This window comes from Harpegnathos saltator, unplaced genomic scaffold (genome assembly GCF_003227715.2).
Source record: "Harpegnathos saltator strain DR-91 unplaced genomic scaffold, Hsal_v8.6 scaffold285, whole genome shotgun sequence".
NCBI lineage: Eukaryota > Metazoa > Arthropoda > Insecta > Hymenoptera > Formicidae > Harpegnathos > Harpegnathos saltator.
This window is the reverse complement of record NW_020230078.1, coordinates 203,432-222,607: the sequence shown is the minus strand read 5'-3', so window position 1 is coordinate 222,607 and position 19,176 is coordinate 203,432. Positions and strand designations below refer to the sequence as shown.

Here is a 19,176-nt window from a genome sequence, read left to right as displayed (position 1 = left end):
GCGCAAGGGGGAGAGACGCCGCGTAAGATTCCCGCCCGTCTATTAGATTCCTCCCGAGGTAAGGCCGCGCGAACAAAAACACCCGCGGGCGCGCCCCCCATTCAGCTGAATAAAAACCAAATTGTCCCCGTATATATCCGGAAATCCCTTTTCTCCCCCTCTCGCCTCCGGTAAAAACGACGACGCACGTGCGCTTCTAATCGCTTTTTCCTATGCGAACCACTCACGTATCTCCCCCTCTCCCCCCCCCCTAGGCGGCCGTTTCCTCCCTCGACGCGTTTGCGTCCTCTCCCTGCCAGCCGCGGCCGAAGCGCCGCGCTATTTGTACGAAAATTAGTAGTCTCTCGCACGATGAAATCGCATCGAGCGAGCGGGCGCGCTCATCCCCCACCCTCTATCCCTACTCACCCCCGGAAGTGCGAACCGCGAGGGAGCGGAGAGAGGAGCAGCGCGCCTCTATAACGTATGCGCGTTCTTCGGACGCTCAAGACGAGGAGAAAAAGACGAGAAGGCGAAAAAAGACGGGGCGAGCGGAAAAGCGGCCGCGACGGAGCGGGCGGCGCGGCGGGGCGGGGCGGGGGCGGCTGAGACATTTGTCAATGTTGCGCCCCTTACCTTAGCCTAGTGGAGAAACGTACGACGGTCATATACGACGCGGAACGGTGTGTACGCGCACTCCACGTACGGTACAGGGCTTTTCAACGAGGTCCCTTGAAATATGGGATCCGCTGGACAAAGCGACCCTCTCTCTCTCTCTCTCTCCCTCTCTCTCTCTCTTTCTTTCCCCCCCCTCTCTCTCTCTCCTCTCTCTCTCTCTCTCTCTCTCTCCCGAGGGACCTCCTGATAACCCTCGAAAGTGAATGTAGTCTGGCGCTCGCTTGCTCGCGGGAGAAGCAGCAAAACATCGCGTGCTCCAGCGCGGCGCAGCCTCCGGGGACCAGTCAGCGGCGCCGAGCGAGTATGTGATATATACCCCGCGTCTGTTCCCTCTCACTATTTTTCCGCGGCAATCGTTACTTTCATGGGAAATTAACCGCCTTTTTTCTCCTCTTTCTCCCCCCCCCGCACCCGTCTAACCGGCCTCTCTCTATCTCTCGTTGCTCCGGCTTTTTTTTTCTTCCCTTCTTTTCCGGTTTTTGCCACGGCTGCTAGCCCAAGTCGCCGGTCGACACACGCCGCTATATCTATCGCCAGCGCCGGCGATGTGACCGAACGGGCGTCACAATGGCCGCCGCCTTTGTTTCCGGCTATTGTCGATAGCTCTCCCCGTTAAGCTAGCAGTCCCGGGCCTCGCAAATCGGATCCCGGGCGTGTGCCAACAATGAGCGCTATTTGGGCACTAATTTACCGCGCCGTTCCCCGCGTCGTCGATATATCGCGCGGGAATTTGCGTCTAGGAAGTTTTCGGATTGCTCCGGGGGACGGCGATGCGCGCCGGCGTTCTCTCTCTCTCTCTCTCTCTCTCTCTCTCTCTCTCTCTCTCTCTCTCTCTCTCTATGTCTCTATCTCTCTAGCTCTCTCTTTATCTATCTATCTATCTATCTCTATCTTTCTCTCCTCTCTCACGGGGATTGATAGATCTCCCGAGTCACGCAACAGTATAGCGCAAGTAAAGGAAGCGCAAAAACAAATAGAAAGGAAGGAACAACGCGTACTTGGTCTGAATAAACGTGTTACACGCTGCAGAATCAGACGGGGGAGTATGGATGGATGGACAAAAAAGAGAAAGGGAGAGAGAGAAAGTTTAATACCATACAAACTCTCGTATTTACGTTAACACTACTGCCCTGTGCGCAGAGTTTCGTTCGCGTAGAAAAAACTACCGTCATTATAAAAGTTTAAATATCGTTGATTTACGGTAACTCTATCGTAAACGATAAAAATGATGTTGGAGAGACGAGTGATTTTTCGAGCGGCGGGTACTTCTAACTTTTTTTCTTTTTTCCTTTCTCTCTCTCTCTCTCTCTCTCTCTCTCTCTCTCTCTCTCTCTCTCGCTCCTTTCCTCCCCCTCTCACTTTTTCTTCCGAGCGTTGACGATTGAATTTTACAACTGTATAAATACGACGACGCATCGTCAAGCGAGAACGTTTCGTGAGCTTTTTTCTCTTTTGCTCCGTTCTTTTTTTCTTCTTTCCCCTCGTTCATCCCGAGCGAGGAAACGGTGATGCCGAGCATGGACGGGCAGACGAGGAGGGCAAGAGGAGGGGGGACCTACGAAAAAGGAGGCATTTTCTCGTTGCAAGATTTACGACGTCCAAGTATCGACGAAAGGAGAAGGAGGAGAAGAAGGTGAAGGAGGAGAAGGAGAAGGAGGAGGAGGAGGAGGAGGAGGTGATGGTGGAGGAGAAGGAAGAGGGCGAAAACGCAGAACCCGAGGAGTTTTCCAGTCTGAATCGCTGGAAAATCGACGGTGACGCCGACGAGAATGTCCCTGTATCTATTTTCTTGCCTTCGTTCCTTCCTTCGTTGGATGGCGAATGGCCGTTCACGAGCGCGCAGGGTTAATTTTTAAAGTTCCAGACGAACGGAACGACCAGCAACTCACGTTTCGCTCGTGCTCGATTTCACGAGCCGGGATTATTGATTGTTCGCGATCGCTCGCCTAAAGGCACAGAGAGAGAGAGAGAGAGAGAGAAAGAGAGAGAGAGAGAGAAAGAAGGGGGAGGGGGCGGAGAGAGGGAGAAAGAGAACTTGGGGTTACCAGCAACATATCAGTTTCAAGTCGCAACACAATCTGCACGCATAATTTACCAACCATTATAATAAACGTATTACATACGCCGTGACTAAAGCAGCGTACCAAATAAAAAATCACACTCGACAAGGATTTTCTCACTGACGGAGAATTTCGGGGCAAAAACTCGTTGGGAATTATATATCAAAATTAAAAAATTCCTTTCGAGCAACACACGATAGCTTCCTCATCGTGTAACGTGCCGCGCAAACACGATATTAAATTTCGGCCTATAATAAAGCTCATTTGCATAAGGAAAGAGAACTTTTCGGTATGCGTTAATCACATGTTCTCGTTTCCATATAATGAACCGTCTCATTAATACCCTTTCCGAAGGTTTACCCGCAAAGTAAATTTACCGAATATCCATATCGGCGAGAAACAGAGACGGGATCGCGGTCGTATCCGACGGTAGACGGAAAATCAAGCGAATATGCGAAGCTCATTTTTTGTTTTCTTTTTTGTTCTCTTTCTCCCCCAAAAGTTGCTATATTATACGTCTGACGTGCCGATATCGCGGCCGCGTATCCGTGCTCTGCATTTCACGCGGTCAGAGGAAAATCCACGGCGAATACGCCGTGGATTCAGCTCACCACGTCGCCGCCGCTTCCCTTCCTCATCGGCTACGACCCAGGTTAATTTTAAAAAGACCGAGACGAATGAATCGCTTCGATTCCTTCCTTCATCTCCTCTTTCCCCTCCTACGTTAGCTGCTCTAGCCGCCGTCCCCCCTTTGCCAAAGCTCAAGTTCACGTTAGAATTATCGATTGTATGCGATCGAGTTTCATGAAGTCCGAAGACTACGACTTGTACAAGAAGGCCGGTGAAACAGAGGTAGAATGACAGGAATGAAGTGAAAGAGACGGAATGTATGTATGCGTTATGTGAAACAAAGAGAGAGAGAGAGAGAGAGAGGCAGAGAGAATGAGCGAAGGAGAGAAGAGCGAGGCGAAGAGAGAGAGAGGTGCTGAGGGTTGAACGAACGAACCCCCGAATACGTTTTGCAAGGCGCGACGGAGTAACTTTATTTACCTGAAACTTGGGCTTTCAATCTTGATAGAGTATGCCTCGTTGCTGCCAAATACGAATATTGATTAGGGACGGCAGATATTGATCACACGGCGGGATCTACGACGACGGGAAACTTTCGTGACGGATGTGCGCGTCGCGCAACGCGTAGAACGGTGTCATATTCGACGTTATCCCGTCGTCATTTCGAATTCTTACATCGTTGCGCCATTTGCGGGACGTAAAGTGCCGCTACGCTCGCAACGGAACGGTCGATTTTTACCATCGAACGAACCGTTATAAAAAGCAAAGTTATAGAAAATGAAAAAAAAAAAGAAAAAGAAGAAGAAGAAGAAGAAGAAGAAGGAGAAAAAGCCGCGTGCTCCGGAAGGATAATGCCGAGGACTTCGGTACCAGGATCAAGTGCGACGATGGATTTACGGTGCTCGAGTGGTCCTTTACGGTCGAGGTAGCAGGGTCTGTCTAGGATACTGAGCCTGGGGCGAGGATTGTTCAGCTAGTGTCACGAGAAGCGATTTAAGCTCGATTCTAGCCGTGGATTACCGCGAGATCCTTCGACCCGGGCCGAGCGTTAGGATTACAGACCCTCGTTGATGCTAAACTCGATCCACACGCTCGACTCCCTTCCGCCGGACAGTGCCGATTAACCTCGCGCCATTTTGTCGCCGGCACGTCCAAATGCAACACGATCAGAATTTACATTTGAAACTCCCTTCAATTTTTACGTGGACCTTCCTGTGTGCCGCGCGTGCGCGCGCGTGAAAACTCCGGGCGCGGCCCGGAGAAAACACGACAGGACGCGACGGATCGGACCGCTCGCGTAGCGATACGTGTAGATGAACAAAAATCTGCTTCCCGCAAACGCGACAATCCACGAGATACATCCGGTACGCGCTCGCTTTATCGCTCGCCAGAAGTAGTACCGCAACGTCGAAAACAAATCGCGGGCGCGTACGTCGGCGCGGGGATAACGAGAGGATAAGAAAACCAGCGGGGAAATTCAACAATCAAACCGGGAAATCTCCCGGACAAACATTTTCATCTGTTCACGGGTGGTGGTCGGAAATTGGGCTGCTTGAATAATGACTGAGCGGATCAAGCAAACGCGAGGAAAATAAATATCCGTGAGAGGGCAGAGGAGACGCGGTCGGAGCCGGGGAACCGGGACTCGGAGGGAGGTGAAAGGGCGCAAAAAATGGGAATCCCGTTCGGTACGTACAAATGAGATAGACGCGTATAAAACGGACGGAATGAAAAGGGTAAACCTTCGCGATCATAAATCGCGTATATTCCGCGACGACGAATATCACGTTCGGAAAGAAGAAATAAACTGCCAATTCGGATATTACTCGTGGATTTTAATACGAGCCGTTCAGTGCATCGCGCGTAATTACTGTCGGCGTGGGAGGAAGAGCAAACCTCCGCGCTCGCCCACCGGAAGCGCTCTCTCCCCGTTTCGCGCTTTTACGCACGGCATGAGGAAGAATGTGATTTTTGCCGTACGATTGCAAAACGATTTATCCCGGCGCCGTAGCAATTAATTAAGCGGCCGCCGTCGCGCACCCCTCCAGACGCCGGTGTAATTTAACGAAGGTCCCCGGTGGCTCCGGAAAAGGTAGCTCGCGAGCGAGCAACGAAATTATTGTCGCTCGCACGACGAATTTCGTCAGCCGCGTCTAATTGGGAGAACGCGCGACGGGGGGGCCGGCGCGAGCACGCGGCTTCGTAAACTGCGCCTCCATACAGAAATCGGTTTCCTATATTTCCCATATATATAAACCGCGATATTAAAATGAAATTAGCGCGCGAGCGAACAACCCGTTGTACAAGGCATCCCGAGTGAGGAACTTTCGCTGATTTTAACATCTCATACACACCCACACACACACACACACACACGTTCCTGCGAAAATATTAACATTATAACAATATAATATTGCGTGTCACACACACACACACATACACGCACGCACGCGCCCGAGGGTTCGGCTACCATCGATTCTCAGAGCGGGGATTTTAATCAAGCGAATTGAAGTGGATATTTCCATAATTCAGCGATAGTCGAGCCGGAATTATCGACAATGACAAACAACGACCGTGAGTCTCTTCCTCCTTCTCCTGCGCCCTGCCCTCTTGCTCCCTTGCATCCAAGAATTTTTCGCACGGAGAACTCGATAAAGCATTTTCATTGCCGATTTCCTTCCTGCTCGCGCGCGTGGCGAAGCGGGACGGGACGAGAGACGGGGCGGGGCGGGTCGGTTTATCGCTCCACAGGAAGAGAGCGCGCATCAGATAATTTAAAGTGGTACACTCGGTAAGCGGGGCGAACGACTTTATCGGGATGGAAGACCTCGCCTCATTTGCATCAGAATCGGCTGCGCTATAAATATCCGCAATTCTCAAGATCGTAGCCGCCGGGTGATTAATTCGCTACACGCGCGTCCGCGCAAAGTGCACACGATGCGCCCTGACGTTGAGTAAATAAGTGCCCCGTCGCGCGGTAAGGCGCACATCACGCGGCGCGCGCGCGCGATGGATCGCGAATTAATTAAAATACTTGGCTTACTCGACTCGGCTGGCTCGCGCTGCATCCCGCAGATAAGTAGAGCAAAGAGCGCGAAGTGCTATGCAACTTTGATCACGTGGCGCGACGGATACTCGACGCACAGTGAGCGAGATCAAATAAAAGGGAGAGAGAGAGAGAGAGAGAGAGAGAGAGAGAGAGAGAGAGAGAGAGAGAGAGAGAGAGGAAGAAGGAAACGGGCGACATTCGTTTCGCGATAAAAGATCAAACGGCTTAAAATCATTCGCAAGTAGAGATAATGAAATGCGTAATAACGGCGAGCGCGATTGCCTCTACATGCACAGCAAGCAACGCATAAAGTGCGCTTTTTACGCGTTTTCGTAATTATGCAACGGGATGCCTCGGCTCCGGCGCTCGGCTTAATTATCGCGAGCATACCGGAAGGAAAGAGAACGTTATTCCGTAAATGCGAATTGCGAAGGTTGCTATTGTGGGTACGGCGGCGGCGGCGGCAGCACGAATGAATCTGTCGAAAATCGTGGCAACATTGTGGTAGCCACTCGGAAAAGAAGGTAAAACAAGAGCAGCACGCGAGTAGTAGCGGTAACAACACGTTGCAACGCCTCGCAGTGGTCCACGAACCGCAGATGGAGGTTTCACTGTCACGCCCCCGCATTGAGCGAGAAAAAGGAAGCGAGAGAGAGAGAGAGAGAGAGAGAGAGAGAGAGAGAGAGAGAGAGAGAGAGAGAGAGAGAAAGAGACAGAGCGGGACGGGGAGAGAAAGAGTAGTCGCATATTTCATCCCTGTAGGTCCACGTGGACACTGTTCTTATTACCGCTGGAACCGACGAAATATTGGAAAACTTTGGCGAGAGAAACTTATTCCGCTTTCGCGCGCGCGCACGTTTTCTCCGCTCCCGCTAGAGGAACGGTTCATCAACAAAACGCCGCCGCCGCCGCTGTTCGCGCGCGCCCCGCCAAATCCGCGATACCGTGCGTCATCTTAAAAACGCGACACGCGAGATGCTCGATCCCGCTGACATCTTCCTCGAAGAGGATCTTAGAAACAATTTCCCAGGGGCGCAGGGGGGAGGGGGGGGGGAGACTCTTAACCAAGCCGCAGAGTAATTCGATCGCATAATTTATCCGGGACACGAAGTACTTTTTATCGTATCGGCTTCCTTGTCTTTCGATGCGTCGTCTTGAGAGACGCGCGACTTTGCAACTCGAGCTCGAAAAATACGACAAACGAAGTTCACGAGCGAGACGAAGGCCGAGTCGCCCACGTCGCCTCCCCCCCTTTATTCCGAGGGTGCTCGCGTTGAATCATAATTGGCGGAGCTTCACGCGGGCCGCGCGCGAGACGTTGCTTCTTCGCTCGCAACGCGCAACGGAATTATTTGTTTATTCGCGTTACGCAAAGAGGCGCGCCGCGGCTCTGCCTTTCGGCGTCGTAAATCGTGTAAATACCGGTAGAAATACCAATGGTGAAGTCGGCGGAATTCGAGGAAAAAGAGACGCGTTATATCGCAGCCGCACACAAAAGCCACCGGCGCGGCTTTGACTGGAGGTAGCTGCCGCCGCGAAACAAAAGGTGAATAGAACGACAGTGTCCGGTGGTGAATAGCGCAGAATGCTGTCTGGCCAATGACAACGAAGTTAGGATCGACAAGCGATACCATCAACCTCCCATGCGCGTATGGATAATATAAGCGGCGTGGCGCTAAACGGACCTGCGCGAAGTCCGCGTCGACCGCGAGTGCGCTGTGTTTTAGAGAAAAATAATTTTTATACACTCGGCCGGGGAAGAGGGGGGGGGGCAGAGGCGGCGGGGCGAGGGGAAAGCAGCAATAAAGAGAACAAGCCACCGCTACGTGCGCAATTATTATTCGGTTATCGTTTCGACAACGCGACTCGATTTCAACGGCCGTGGAATTTAATGAAACAATATATTAACGGAATTATCGACATATTTACTTTACAAATGCAGCAAGCCCGCGTTGGTGTTCTCTCGCTGCCGCGTAATTATCGCGATGCCAATCGCGCGGTACCAAGTGTATCCCTCACGAGGGATACGATTCCGTCGCGTTTATCTTCCCTTCGCCGAAACTCTGCCGCTGCAAACTTTTACTCCCTCCCGATTTCATTCGGGATTCATTTAACCGAATTCCTCGGAGAGCACGCAGCTACCCGCGCGCGATGCTCCCTCGGCCGGGAAAAAAATCGGCTCCGAATCGCGAGAGCGAGGAACCTCTCTCTCTCTCTCTCTCTCTCTCTCTTTCCCTCTCTCTCTCTTTCTCTCTCTGTTTTCCCCCTCTTTCGTGAAAGGTATATCCGGTGGTTGAGTGTGAGGATACACCCCACGTTGTAAAACCAGGTATAAAATTTCCACGTCACATAGAGGCCGAATAATAAATACTCCGTCGTGGCCCAGACGGAACTTTTGTCGCGCGGGCGCTCATAAAAAGCCTCGCAACGGCCGTTGCTGCATCAAAGGCAGCTGCGATCGCACGACAAAACCCGAAACTATCGTTGGTCTAGGTAAGCGGCGGTGGTGGCGGCGGCGGTGGCATCGGAAAGAACACCAACGACATTTCGATATTTCAACCACCGCCGCTCTTTCCACCCCGCGCGACGGAACACCCCGTTCCGCTGCACAGAACAATGCGACCATTTGCATTTTGCCGCAGAACTGGAGATGAAAGAGAGCCACGGGCGAATATTTTGCGCCACCCTTGGCCCGCCCCCATGTCACCCCATACTCGCGTCCCGTTCTGGCCCTCTCCCTTGCTCACGCGCTCTTTCCCTCTCTCTTTCTCGCTCTTGTCGACCCCTCGCCAAGGGCTCTAGGCCAGGAACGAATTGCGAGAATTATGGAAATTTCTACCGCTACCAGCCCTTTCCCGCGTACACTTCCTCTTGTCGCCCGGTTGGATTCAGCTCGCGATTACCGCGGTTAATTCACACGAATGAGCGACGACTAAAAGCGCATACGTGTTGTCGGCCGAGGAGAAAGAAAAGAAGAAAAGAAGAAAAGAAGAGAAAAAAAAGGAGAAAGAGAAAACCCATCGCTAGCGGCGAGGTAATTGTATCGTTTTGCACGTTTCCGATCGCTCGTAAAACTTCACGACGACGACGACGACGACGACGACGTCGGCGACGTGTCTTCGCCGGCGACCGTGTGTCACGTAAACTGCTGCGCCGCTGAACGCGACGACCGGCTGCGGGTGCGGGTAGCTGCGATTCACGGCTATTTTGCGGGATAATCACAACTGCACGTGTAACCGGGTGCTGCGCTTTCTTTTTCCTCCCTTTCCTCCTTCCACCGTGGGGATATTTAATCACGCGCGAGCACGTCTCTCCGTCCTCGCTCCCACTTTTATCTCCGCGCGCGTAATAGCCGTCGCGGGCCTCTGCTGGACGCGGCGCGTCCAGCCGCGTACTTTTGTGCATTACCATAAATAGCTGCAGCGAATTAACGCTCGTGCCGATGTTCTAACGCGCAAATTAACATCGCGCGGACATGTCACCGGTTATACAGCCGACGGGCCTTCTGCCCGTGCCCGTGAGAAAAAAAAACTCTCCGCGGCAGGAGAGTGCCTCTCGGGTATTTAAGGACCACTGATCACTATTTAACGTCTAAATGCAAAATAAGTTGACGTGTAAAACACGTTGCTCACTCAATAAAAGATAAATCTTAGGAGGATGACGTTATTTCGATATTGAAAAAAGTCTAAACTACGCCGCGTCGACGTCGAATCGATGGTTTGCTTCTCACTTGGGCACAGCTATTTATTTTATATTTGGGCGCGCATTCGCTACCAGAGACTTTGGGAAACTATCCTGCTCTCAAGCAAGGTATCAAGCGTGGTGTCAAGCAAAATTATACTAAAACGGTAAACCACGCCTCATAGTATCTCATACTACCACATGGTATAGCAAATACGCGAAAACTACGTCCTGGTCACAGTTTGGTATACTTTAGTACCAAAGAATCGCCTTTTGATGTTTCGGCACTTCAACTTCGTTGATCGAGTTTTGACATGTCGGGTGATCGGAGTGATCTCAGCGAAATGTTTAAATATTTTACGCGTGGACGATGCGCAGGTGGCCAATCCGGAGAACACATCTCACATTTCACTCGCACGTTGTTCCATATGCATGCACACCTTTCTCTTTTCCTTATTCGCCTCTCTCTCTCTCTCTCTCATCTGCCTTTTCTCACACACACGCACACACATGTACACACGCATATACATACTCCTTATACATACTCTGCTGATTTTCTTATCCTATTTCCTAATCCCGATTTTCCTCCTGCGCTCTTATCCCGTGTATGCAACCCGCTGCCCTTTTCGCTCCGTCTCCCCCCGCCAACCCTTTTCCGTCATCCGGATTGCATTTTTATTTTTCTTTTTCTCTCTCCTTCTCTTCCTCTCTTCCTCCTAGCATCTTATCTTTATTACCGCTTCCTTCCCTAATTCTCTCGTTTTCCGTAACTTTTCTCTACCCGCTCGGCCCCTCCCACACACGTTCTTCCTTTTATGCGAAACATAAATATATCAAATTATCAAATGGATGTTACGGCGAAATTTTACTTCTCCGCGCGAGCTCAGAGGAACCCGCGCGAATATGTGTGTTCCTTACGGCAGAACGGATCTACATTTGAAATTATGTTAATCATCTCAAGAGCGAGACTAGCGACTCGCCAGAAAGCGTCACTGGGAAGAAAACCGGAAAAGATACGTCGGCCGTGATAATTCACGGGACGGTTGTACAATAATTTATATTTCAGCACGATACACCGAGTACGACGCGGAGTAAAAAATTTAATGAGCGATTTGAATTTCCCATATATTTTGTTAACTCGTCACTCGTACGTGCGTGCGTGCGTGCATGTGTGCGTGTGTGTACGCGCGCGAGATATAAACGATAAGCGTACACGGCAATCACCACCCCGCGTACATCAACACGTTTTAAACCGCGTGAAATTTATTTTCTGTTTTTTTGCGTTTGCTAACGCGCAGCCGTCAAATTCGGGAAGCTAGACATCCGCGGGCGCGGGCGAGGGCGCGCTCGCGTAAAGTAGAGAAACACGGGGATCGCTATTTTCGCCGAGGGGGCTCTCACCGTGGAAATCCGCGCGGATCCATCACGAAATAGCTGCGAGCATCGCGCAGGAAGTCCGGCGAAATTAATCGAACCGTTCCGCCGCCAGCCCAATCTTGCTGTAGCGAATAAAATTCAATTAAATAAACTTTCATTTCAAATCAACCGCGTTTTATTGCTCGCAACGCACAACAGCAACAACAGTTTACAGCCGACGCCGCGGAATATCCGCGCGGCCGCGTGTATTCACACGGCAAACCTTTTAAAGCCATAAAACAGAACAACAAGTCGCGTGGATTTTAGCACGCGTATAATACGTAATTATTTCTGCGCGGCAAAACAAAACGCGCCGTCCCTGCCTCTTTTTCTACCGCCTTTGTAGCCGCAAAAAGCACTATCCACCCCTATCGCGCGCGCGCGACAAAACTGTGCGCTAATAGCGTCCGCTATTTCCGCGGATTCCTTTGCCTCACGGAATGCGAGCGAAACGCGGATTACGTCCCAGCTTCGATCGCGTCACCCCCAACCGCTCCCGCCGTCTCTCTCTCTCTCTCTCTCTCTCTCTCCGTCTCACCCTCTCGCGCGATGACGGTACATTACGTCGACAAACGACCGCGATTGCACCGGGCGAATCGAAAGACGGAAGTTCCGCGGTGGAATCGCGCTCGTCGCGGTCCACCGCTATCTAGCGCCATCTTAATGCGATATCAAGCTCGAATCGCGACAATGGGCAGACCCTCTATACCGGATAACCGGCCGAGAACGACGACATAGCTCGCCGGTGTATTCAGTCGCGGTCCGCGAGTGGAATCAATCGCAGTTGAGCGCGCGAGCAGGCATCGAGCCGCGCTATATGTCCGTCGGGACGATCGTCGACGAGGGGCGGGAGATATGCCCGTTGAATGCGCAAGCCGCGGCAATAGGATTCGGCCGGCTATCAGCTGCCGAACATGCTCGGCGATTCAGCGAGGCATCGCGCTGTCTCGCGCACGGCAAGTTTCCACGGCAAGCAACGCCGCCAGCGGCAAGCCGGCCTCCTGCCTCTCTCGAGCGCCGAAACTGAGCGAGTCTATTCGAGATAACCGGAGGATTACCAGACGGCGAAGCCGCGCGGCTTACACTGGTCGATGTAAGTCGCCGGGTAAACTGTTGATCACAATTTAATGGGCTAATCAGTCGAGACGCGCGAGCTTCTCCGCGGAGTTGCCCGATGACGGGCGGAGCAGCGCGCGAGACAATGGCGCGGCGGACGAAGAGTCGCCGTCGAAAAAAAGATCAGCCAGCGGGGCGGGAGTGTGTGTGCGTTCGACGGTAAAACGGCGCCGCGACACACGGCCGAGTGTTTTGCTGCATTGATAATGCGCGGCGGGATGCATCGGCGAGGTGGAACGCCGATGAGAAATTCGCACGCTAATTCCGCGCGGCACGAGCGATCGTTCTCAACGGCGATAATACTTGTGCTAATTCGCGAGGGCATCTCTCTTCGTGTCGCGTCATTCGCGACTCGGCGACTGCGCTCCGGACTCTCCCAGGGGCCAGCGAGGTTGCTCGTCTCCTTCTTTTTCCTGAAATCGAGCTGCGCCCCGAATCGGACGCTATTACTTAAGCGAAGGAATTTGTGCGATGCTAATTAGGTGACGTCCCCCGTTCGAGTAATTCCCGCTAATGCCTGCTAATGCTTCGACCTTGTACGCTCAAATTCTGCCACGATTTACCGAGGAGAGAGAGAGAGAGAGAGAGAGAGAGAGAGCCACGAGAGGGAGAGCTACGACGACGTCGGACGGAAGAGGAAGAGATAGAGAGAGAGAGAGAGAGAGAGAGAGAGGGGGCGAAAAAAGGGACGGCGCGCGGGCGATAATTCAGCGGTTGAGGTTATTCAACGTCGATGAATTATGTTCCCCGTGGAAATTCGAGCTCTCTTTGCGTCGCGTACTGTGTGTCGCGTATTTCTTCGCTGTGACACACAGCTCTTCCAACGGCGCGCGCCCTCGAGCCGTCTCTCTCTCTCTCTCTCTTTCTCTCTCTCTCTCTCTCTCTCTCTCTCTCTCTCTCTCTCTCTCTCTCTCTCCCTCCCTCCCTCTCTCTCTCTCTCTCTCTCTCTCTCTCTCTCTCTCTCTCTCTCTCTCTCTCTCTCTCTCTCTCTCTCTCCTTGTAGACGAAATTTCACAGAGGCGCGCGCACTCGCTCATTCTCTTTCTCTCGCCTCGCGGGATCGCATTTTTAATCATCGACGTGCGGGTGTATCCATCCTCGTGGATGAGCGCGGAGGACGACATTTCATCGAAATAAAACCCGTCGCACGGCGCGCGAATCCGCGTTGCACAAACGAGAATCCCGACATGTTAGTCAACACGCTACTGTGTATGCGCGCTCGCATGTGTGTGTGTGTGTGTGTGTGCAAACCACTTACACGGCTAGTGCATGCATGAAACTGCCGCGTGTAATAACACCGTTGCGCGGTCGAAATTATTCTAAATCTGGCGCTACAACTTCCCGACATCGTGCTGCTGTTGCTGCTGTTGCTGCTGCTGCTGCTGCTCGCGGCCCGCGGCTCGCTCTGCGGCAGACACGGCAGCCCTATTGTTAATTAACTCGAGATTTGTTGCCCGAGTGGCGCGGGATGACAGTCTTGAATGTACCGGATGCAACGACGTTAAATGCGTACAATTTACGAAAACCGTCTCCGGAGTAAAACAGACCGCAATGTCGGACGCCGCTCTTCGGGAGAGTAGCGGAAGTCAACCGAGCGCGAGGGATTCCCTCTTCAAAGTTTCCGCCGCCGACTCTTTTGCCGAGAAAAGTGAAAGAAAGCTCAAGGATCAATGAATAAAGAGGCGGCAGACGGGAGCGCACGCGCGCCTCGGAGCTGGACCGCAGGAGCGAGCCCCGCGGTGGATGTTTTAATTCTGAAGAGAGACGGCGCGGCAAAAACAAGACGTGGAGAGGAAGATGGTGGCGGTGGCGAACTCACAATTAGTGAAATAAACGGGAGAGAGAAAGAGAGAAATGCTTCCTGTTTGTAGAGTTCGCGCTTTAACTCGTCCACGCGCCGTAATAACAAGCCGCGGTAGTCGAGGAGGAGAGTTTTGATCCTTTGCCGGGGCGCATTCCGCGCGGTCTCTCTCCTCTCTCCTGACTTAGACGAGCACCGACGCCGAAGAATGCGCTTAGAAAAACGAGGAAAAGAAAGAAAAGAGGGCAAGGCGGCACGTCGCGCGTCTCCCTCGCTTCGATTTTTCCAGCCGCTCGTCTAAATATTTCACCCTCGAGAGCGCTACGAGGGAATACGAAAGAGTGTCGAGTGAGAAATATCGGTACTCGTGCCGCCGCCGCCGCGTAATATCGTTATTCGATATACTCCGCCGCGAAGTTCACGGACATTTACGTACTTCGCGATGATACATACGGAGATTTCGAGGGAGAGCTTCGACGATGGGATTTTTTAAAGGAGTTGCGTCACGACTCCGACATTAACGCCTCGCTTCGCTGCGTAATATGCGATGTGATTTTTTCTAATATTTTTGTTATTTTTTTCTAATTTAACGGAGGCGAGAGAGAGGGAGGGAGGGAAGATTAGAGTTCTCTCCAATCACCGCCGAGAAATATCAAAGGCATTTTGCGAATTTCACCCTTCCCCTTCTACGCCGCCCGCCATACGTAAGGGCCATCGTAATCTTCGTTGCATCTTCGTTTGAAAAGTCTGCCGAGGTCCGAGAGAGCTTCTAAAGGAAAAGGGGGTAGCAAGAGCGGTAGAGAAAGAAAAAGAGGGGCACGTGGGGAGAGATGAAACGCTGCGAGTAAAAAAAGAAGGAGGGGAAACGCGGGATTCCCGAGCACATACTCATTGCATATTCAATGGGCTAGCGAGTACATGTGTGTACCTGACGCTGGCAAATGCAGAAAAAAGGATACGCCACCTCTGATGTACGATCTGAAAAAAAGGAGGGCGGGCTCGTCGCTGCGAATGCGAAAGCGGGATTAAACAAGGACGCGCGCGCGCGACCCGATAATTTGCACGAGAGGAAAAATAAGAGAAAGAAGGACCAAGTTTCGTTAATTTTACGCGTGGGTTCGGCCTCTCTCTCTCTCTCTCTCTCTCTCTCTCTCTCCCCTATTCGCTCTTCACAGCTAGCTCGATCATCCGACGCGATGTGTCACGTGACATAAAATAATAATTGCATTCGATGTATGTGTGACGTGCGTGCGTGCGTGCGTGTGTGTGTGTGTGTGTGGGAAAAACTCATCGTTTCTACACGGCCACTCGAAACGCGCGCGCATGGAAATTCAAAGGACACGCGGAAAGTTTGGCAAGGAACGAATGCAAACGAGGCGTTACTTCCTCAGAACGTTTATTTCACCTCCGCTGCCACGATTTAATTGTCGTGCTTCACCGACGAGTCTTCAAAGATTAAACACATCGCAGCAGCCCGGAATTCGATTCAACGTTTCGTCAGAGGCGGTAGACTCGCACGAGATTAAGCGCGGAATAACATTTGCGTTTATTATCTGACGTACACTAATACATTAAGTTCCGCCGGGAATTAGATTCTGTATGAATTGGAACGGGGTCAAACCGTGTAATTCTGCGACTCGGGGAGCGGAAAGGACGGGAATATATGTCTTGTATCTCTCCGTACGCGTAAAACGTTCCTCTCTCCTACCATTTTCCAGTCGCACACAACGACATCGCTTCTTCTCCCACACGCGTGTAAATTTATTCTCCTACATCCCCTGTACGCTCCTACTTTCTCTCTCTTTCTCTCTCTCTCTCTCTCTCTCTCTCTCTCTCTCTCTCCTTCTTTCTCTCTCTTCCTCTCTCTACGTATGTAGGTACGTACCGCGCGCTCGTCGTGCAGATTTTACATCGCACCTGAAAAGCCCGTCAGTACAATTTCGCAGTGGCTTAGTAATTTCGATTTAGGTCCGATAAAGGATAGCGGCATTGAAGCCGAGGTGAAACTCCAGTGCGGCTTTCGATTCAAACCGTTCCAAAGCAGGTTCCGCCACGTCAGTTTCGAACTCTGATCGCTGTTACCGTTCGTTAACCTTTAAGGGACGGAGAATTCAGGAACTTGAATACGCTGTCGGAGGGACACCTTCGATTTTGCACGGAAGAAACGCGATATATCTGACACGTGATACAATTACGACACTCGACGACATTTTTCTATCTCGCTTACCGCTTCAATGACCAAACGCGTTCTCGATTTACCCCACCTCTTCCACAACCTCTTCCAATCATTATCCCGCACGCCACAACATGCGTCGCGACTTTGTTCTTGCGAAAATAGGAAACACGAGAATCTGCTTGGAAAGATTCAAAGATCGCCGGTCTTAACGTCCACGAGAAGAAAGCATCGACAAATTAACATCAAAAATATAAAATAATATTAAGGGTGCCGGAAAGTCTTTTCGTTTTTCCGTGTTTTTCACTTGGTTCAAACCCTTTTCCAAACCATTCTCCAAAAGTAAATTCGATCTTAATGAAAGTTGATATACACAATAAAGAAATGTTGTTCTGGAATATTAAATCAATTTTAGATCAAAATTAAGCACCTGTACTATTGAAAGCTTTAAAATACGAAAGGACTTTCCGGTACCCCTAATATTTCAGCAGAGAAGAAAGAAGAATAGGGGTGAAAGAGAAACGAGAGAGAAAGAGAGAGAGAGAGAGAGAAAGAGAGAGAGAGAGAGAGAGAGAGAGAGAACGAAATTCCGACGGTTCTTTCTGCACACACGTGACTTTTGCATCACCGAGCATCATGGACGACCAGGGCGCGAAGGGTAACGTCCCGCGGCGACATTTTAAATCAGCCTGCGAACATTTTCGGCACTCTCGACCGCGAAATTTCGCGCATCATCGTTGATGAAGCGTCCGTAGCCGCCGTGTGGTATGATGAATTACCCGTCGGGCTTCCAGCCGCAACGGTAGCGGCGGCGGCAATAACAAGACGAGCGGCGTCCGAAACACAGCGTAGCTGAAGCTCGTAACATGAAAGCGTTGTGCGAAACGTGACCGGCGATAAATATCCAGTCGATATTCTCGCTTCCTCCCTCCCCCCTCTTTCTCCCTCTCCCCCCTCTCTCTCTCTCTCTCTCTCTCTCACCGAGCTTCCGCCGCTACTCGCGATGATGCTAACGATACGCGTTTGCATTCGGTGCGGGTGGGTGGCGAGTCGGGTGGTGAACCGACGAGCGGGCAGACGGGCAGAGGCAAACCGCGAGATATCGCGTCGATAATCCGCCGGCAGACAGTTATAAGCGCGCACGCAGTCCTTTCTGCCCTTTAGCGGCACAATTTCGAGCGCGAGCTAGCCGATAGATGTACATTCGGCGCGGTAGGAATTGCTGAGCTGAACGACCCTAATTTCGCCGAAAGTGCGCGCGCCGTAATAGCCGCGCGATCAGAAGCGGCGCCGGCGCCGGCGCGCCGCGCGGTGCAATCGGCGGCCGGATGCAACGCTCGCAGAGGATGACTCGAAAATTCGAACGAAGAATCCTTCCCTCTCCGCCTCTCTCTTTACATGCGATTTTGCAACGATATTTGCTCTTTTCGCTCTAGGCAGTGCCGAGCGATGGGGGGAAGTGTCGAAGGGAAGTGGAGAAGAAAAGCCCGCTTGTTTTCGCGCGATTGCGCGCGGCGATCCTGCCGAATTTTTCTCCCTGCTTCCAAACTTTCGGCGTGCGCGGCTAAAATTAACAGGTTATTTCGTCTGGATCGGTGCGCACGCGTCGACATATGTCCGACGCGCTTCCGCTTAATTTTCCCTCGCTGCCTCTTAATTTTCTCTCGCGGCGCGCATCATCCGGCGCGAGCCGCGCGAGATGGTGTCCCTTCGGTATACGCGCGAGCGTTTAAATATTAAAAGCAGAAGGATACACGGACCACCCAGAACCGGGAAGGAACGATGGAGGAGGAAAGGGGGTGGAAAGATTAAAGTTCGACGGAGCTAAGAGCTAACGCACTCTCTCTCTCTCTCTCTCTCTCTCTCTCTCTCTCTCTCGGAGTATACGTGCGCCGCGATTTCGAGCGTTTGCAGCAGGATCAAATTCCTCTCGTCGAGTAGGTTGGCTGGAAACATTCTGCTTTAGCTCGATACGCGTCCGCGTGTGCGCGAGCGCGAGAGTGCACACGCACGAGTCCCTCTTTGGAGGGCTCTTGCAACGAGTCAGAACATTGAGGATGCTGGGAATTCCATCGGAAGAGACGCAGCGAGTGCCACGTTTCAAACTACGTCCGACGAGAGTTCGCCGCGTGTCTACGTCTCGTCTCGTGTCATCTCGTCTCGTCTCCTCTTGTCTTGTCTTGTCTAGTCTTGTCTCGTCTCGTCTCGTCTCGTCTCGTCTCGTCTCGTCTCGTCTCGTCTCGTCTAGTCTGGTCTAGTCTGGTCTAGTCACTCGGTCTTTGTGCAGCAACGCACGCGTTTATACGCTCCTGCATACGCGAGCATGAGCGCTCTGAAAGGGCGGCTCAAGTCGACCCCGGGAATGCAGCATCGGGAAGATCGTGTTTAACCACACGAACGAACATTGGCAAAAACAATCGCGGTTCTACTTACACGAGCGCGTAGTACATCAATTAAATGTCGGGAACGAGAGGGAGGGTTTTTCCCTCCCGGTAAAAAAAGGGAGAAACTTTGAGAGCGGATAGAACACCTGAGAGCTGTTTACACCATCGAGGGCACCTCGATGTATACACCGCCCGGATGATTACGGATTCAACAGTTCTCGCAGACAATTTTCGCGTGATGTCTCGCAGAGATCAGATCGATTTTCCTC

At 51.9% G+C, this 19,176-nt stretch overlaps 1 protein-coding gene across 3 annotated transcripts in view; it reads right to left on the bottom strand.

Moving 5' to 3' along the window:
* The window catches only part of PH4alphaEFB (prolyl 4-hydroxylase subunit alpha-1), an 88,326-nt gene that overhangs the window by 61,131 nt on the left and 8,019 nt on the right, over positions 1-19,176 (bottom strand). The window contains exon 1 of one of the 3 annotated variants that reach the window (XM_025299567.1): positions 6,331-6,370. The exons of the other annotated variants lie outside the window; for them this stretch is intronic. Coding sequence (XP_025155352.1) covers positions 6,331-6,355 — 25 coding nt within the window. The 5' untranslated portion in view covers positions 6,356-6,370. Of the gene's footprint in view, positions 1-6,330; positions 6,371-19,176 lie in introns of those variants that run through there. 3 annotated transcript variants of the gene reach the window in all.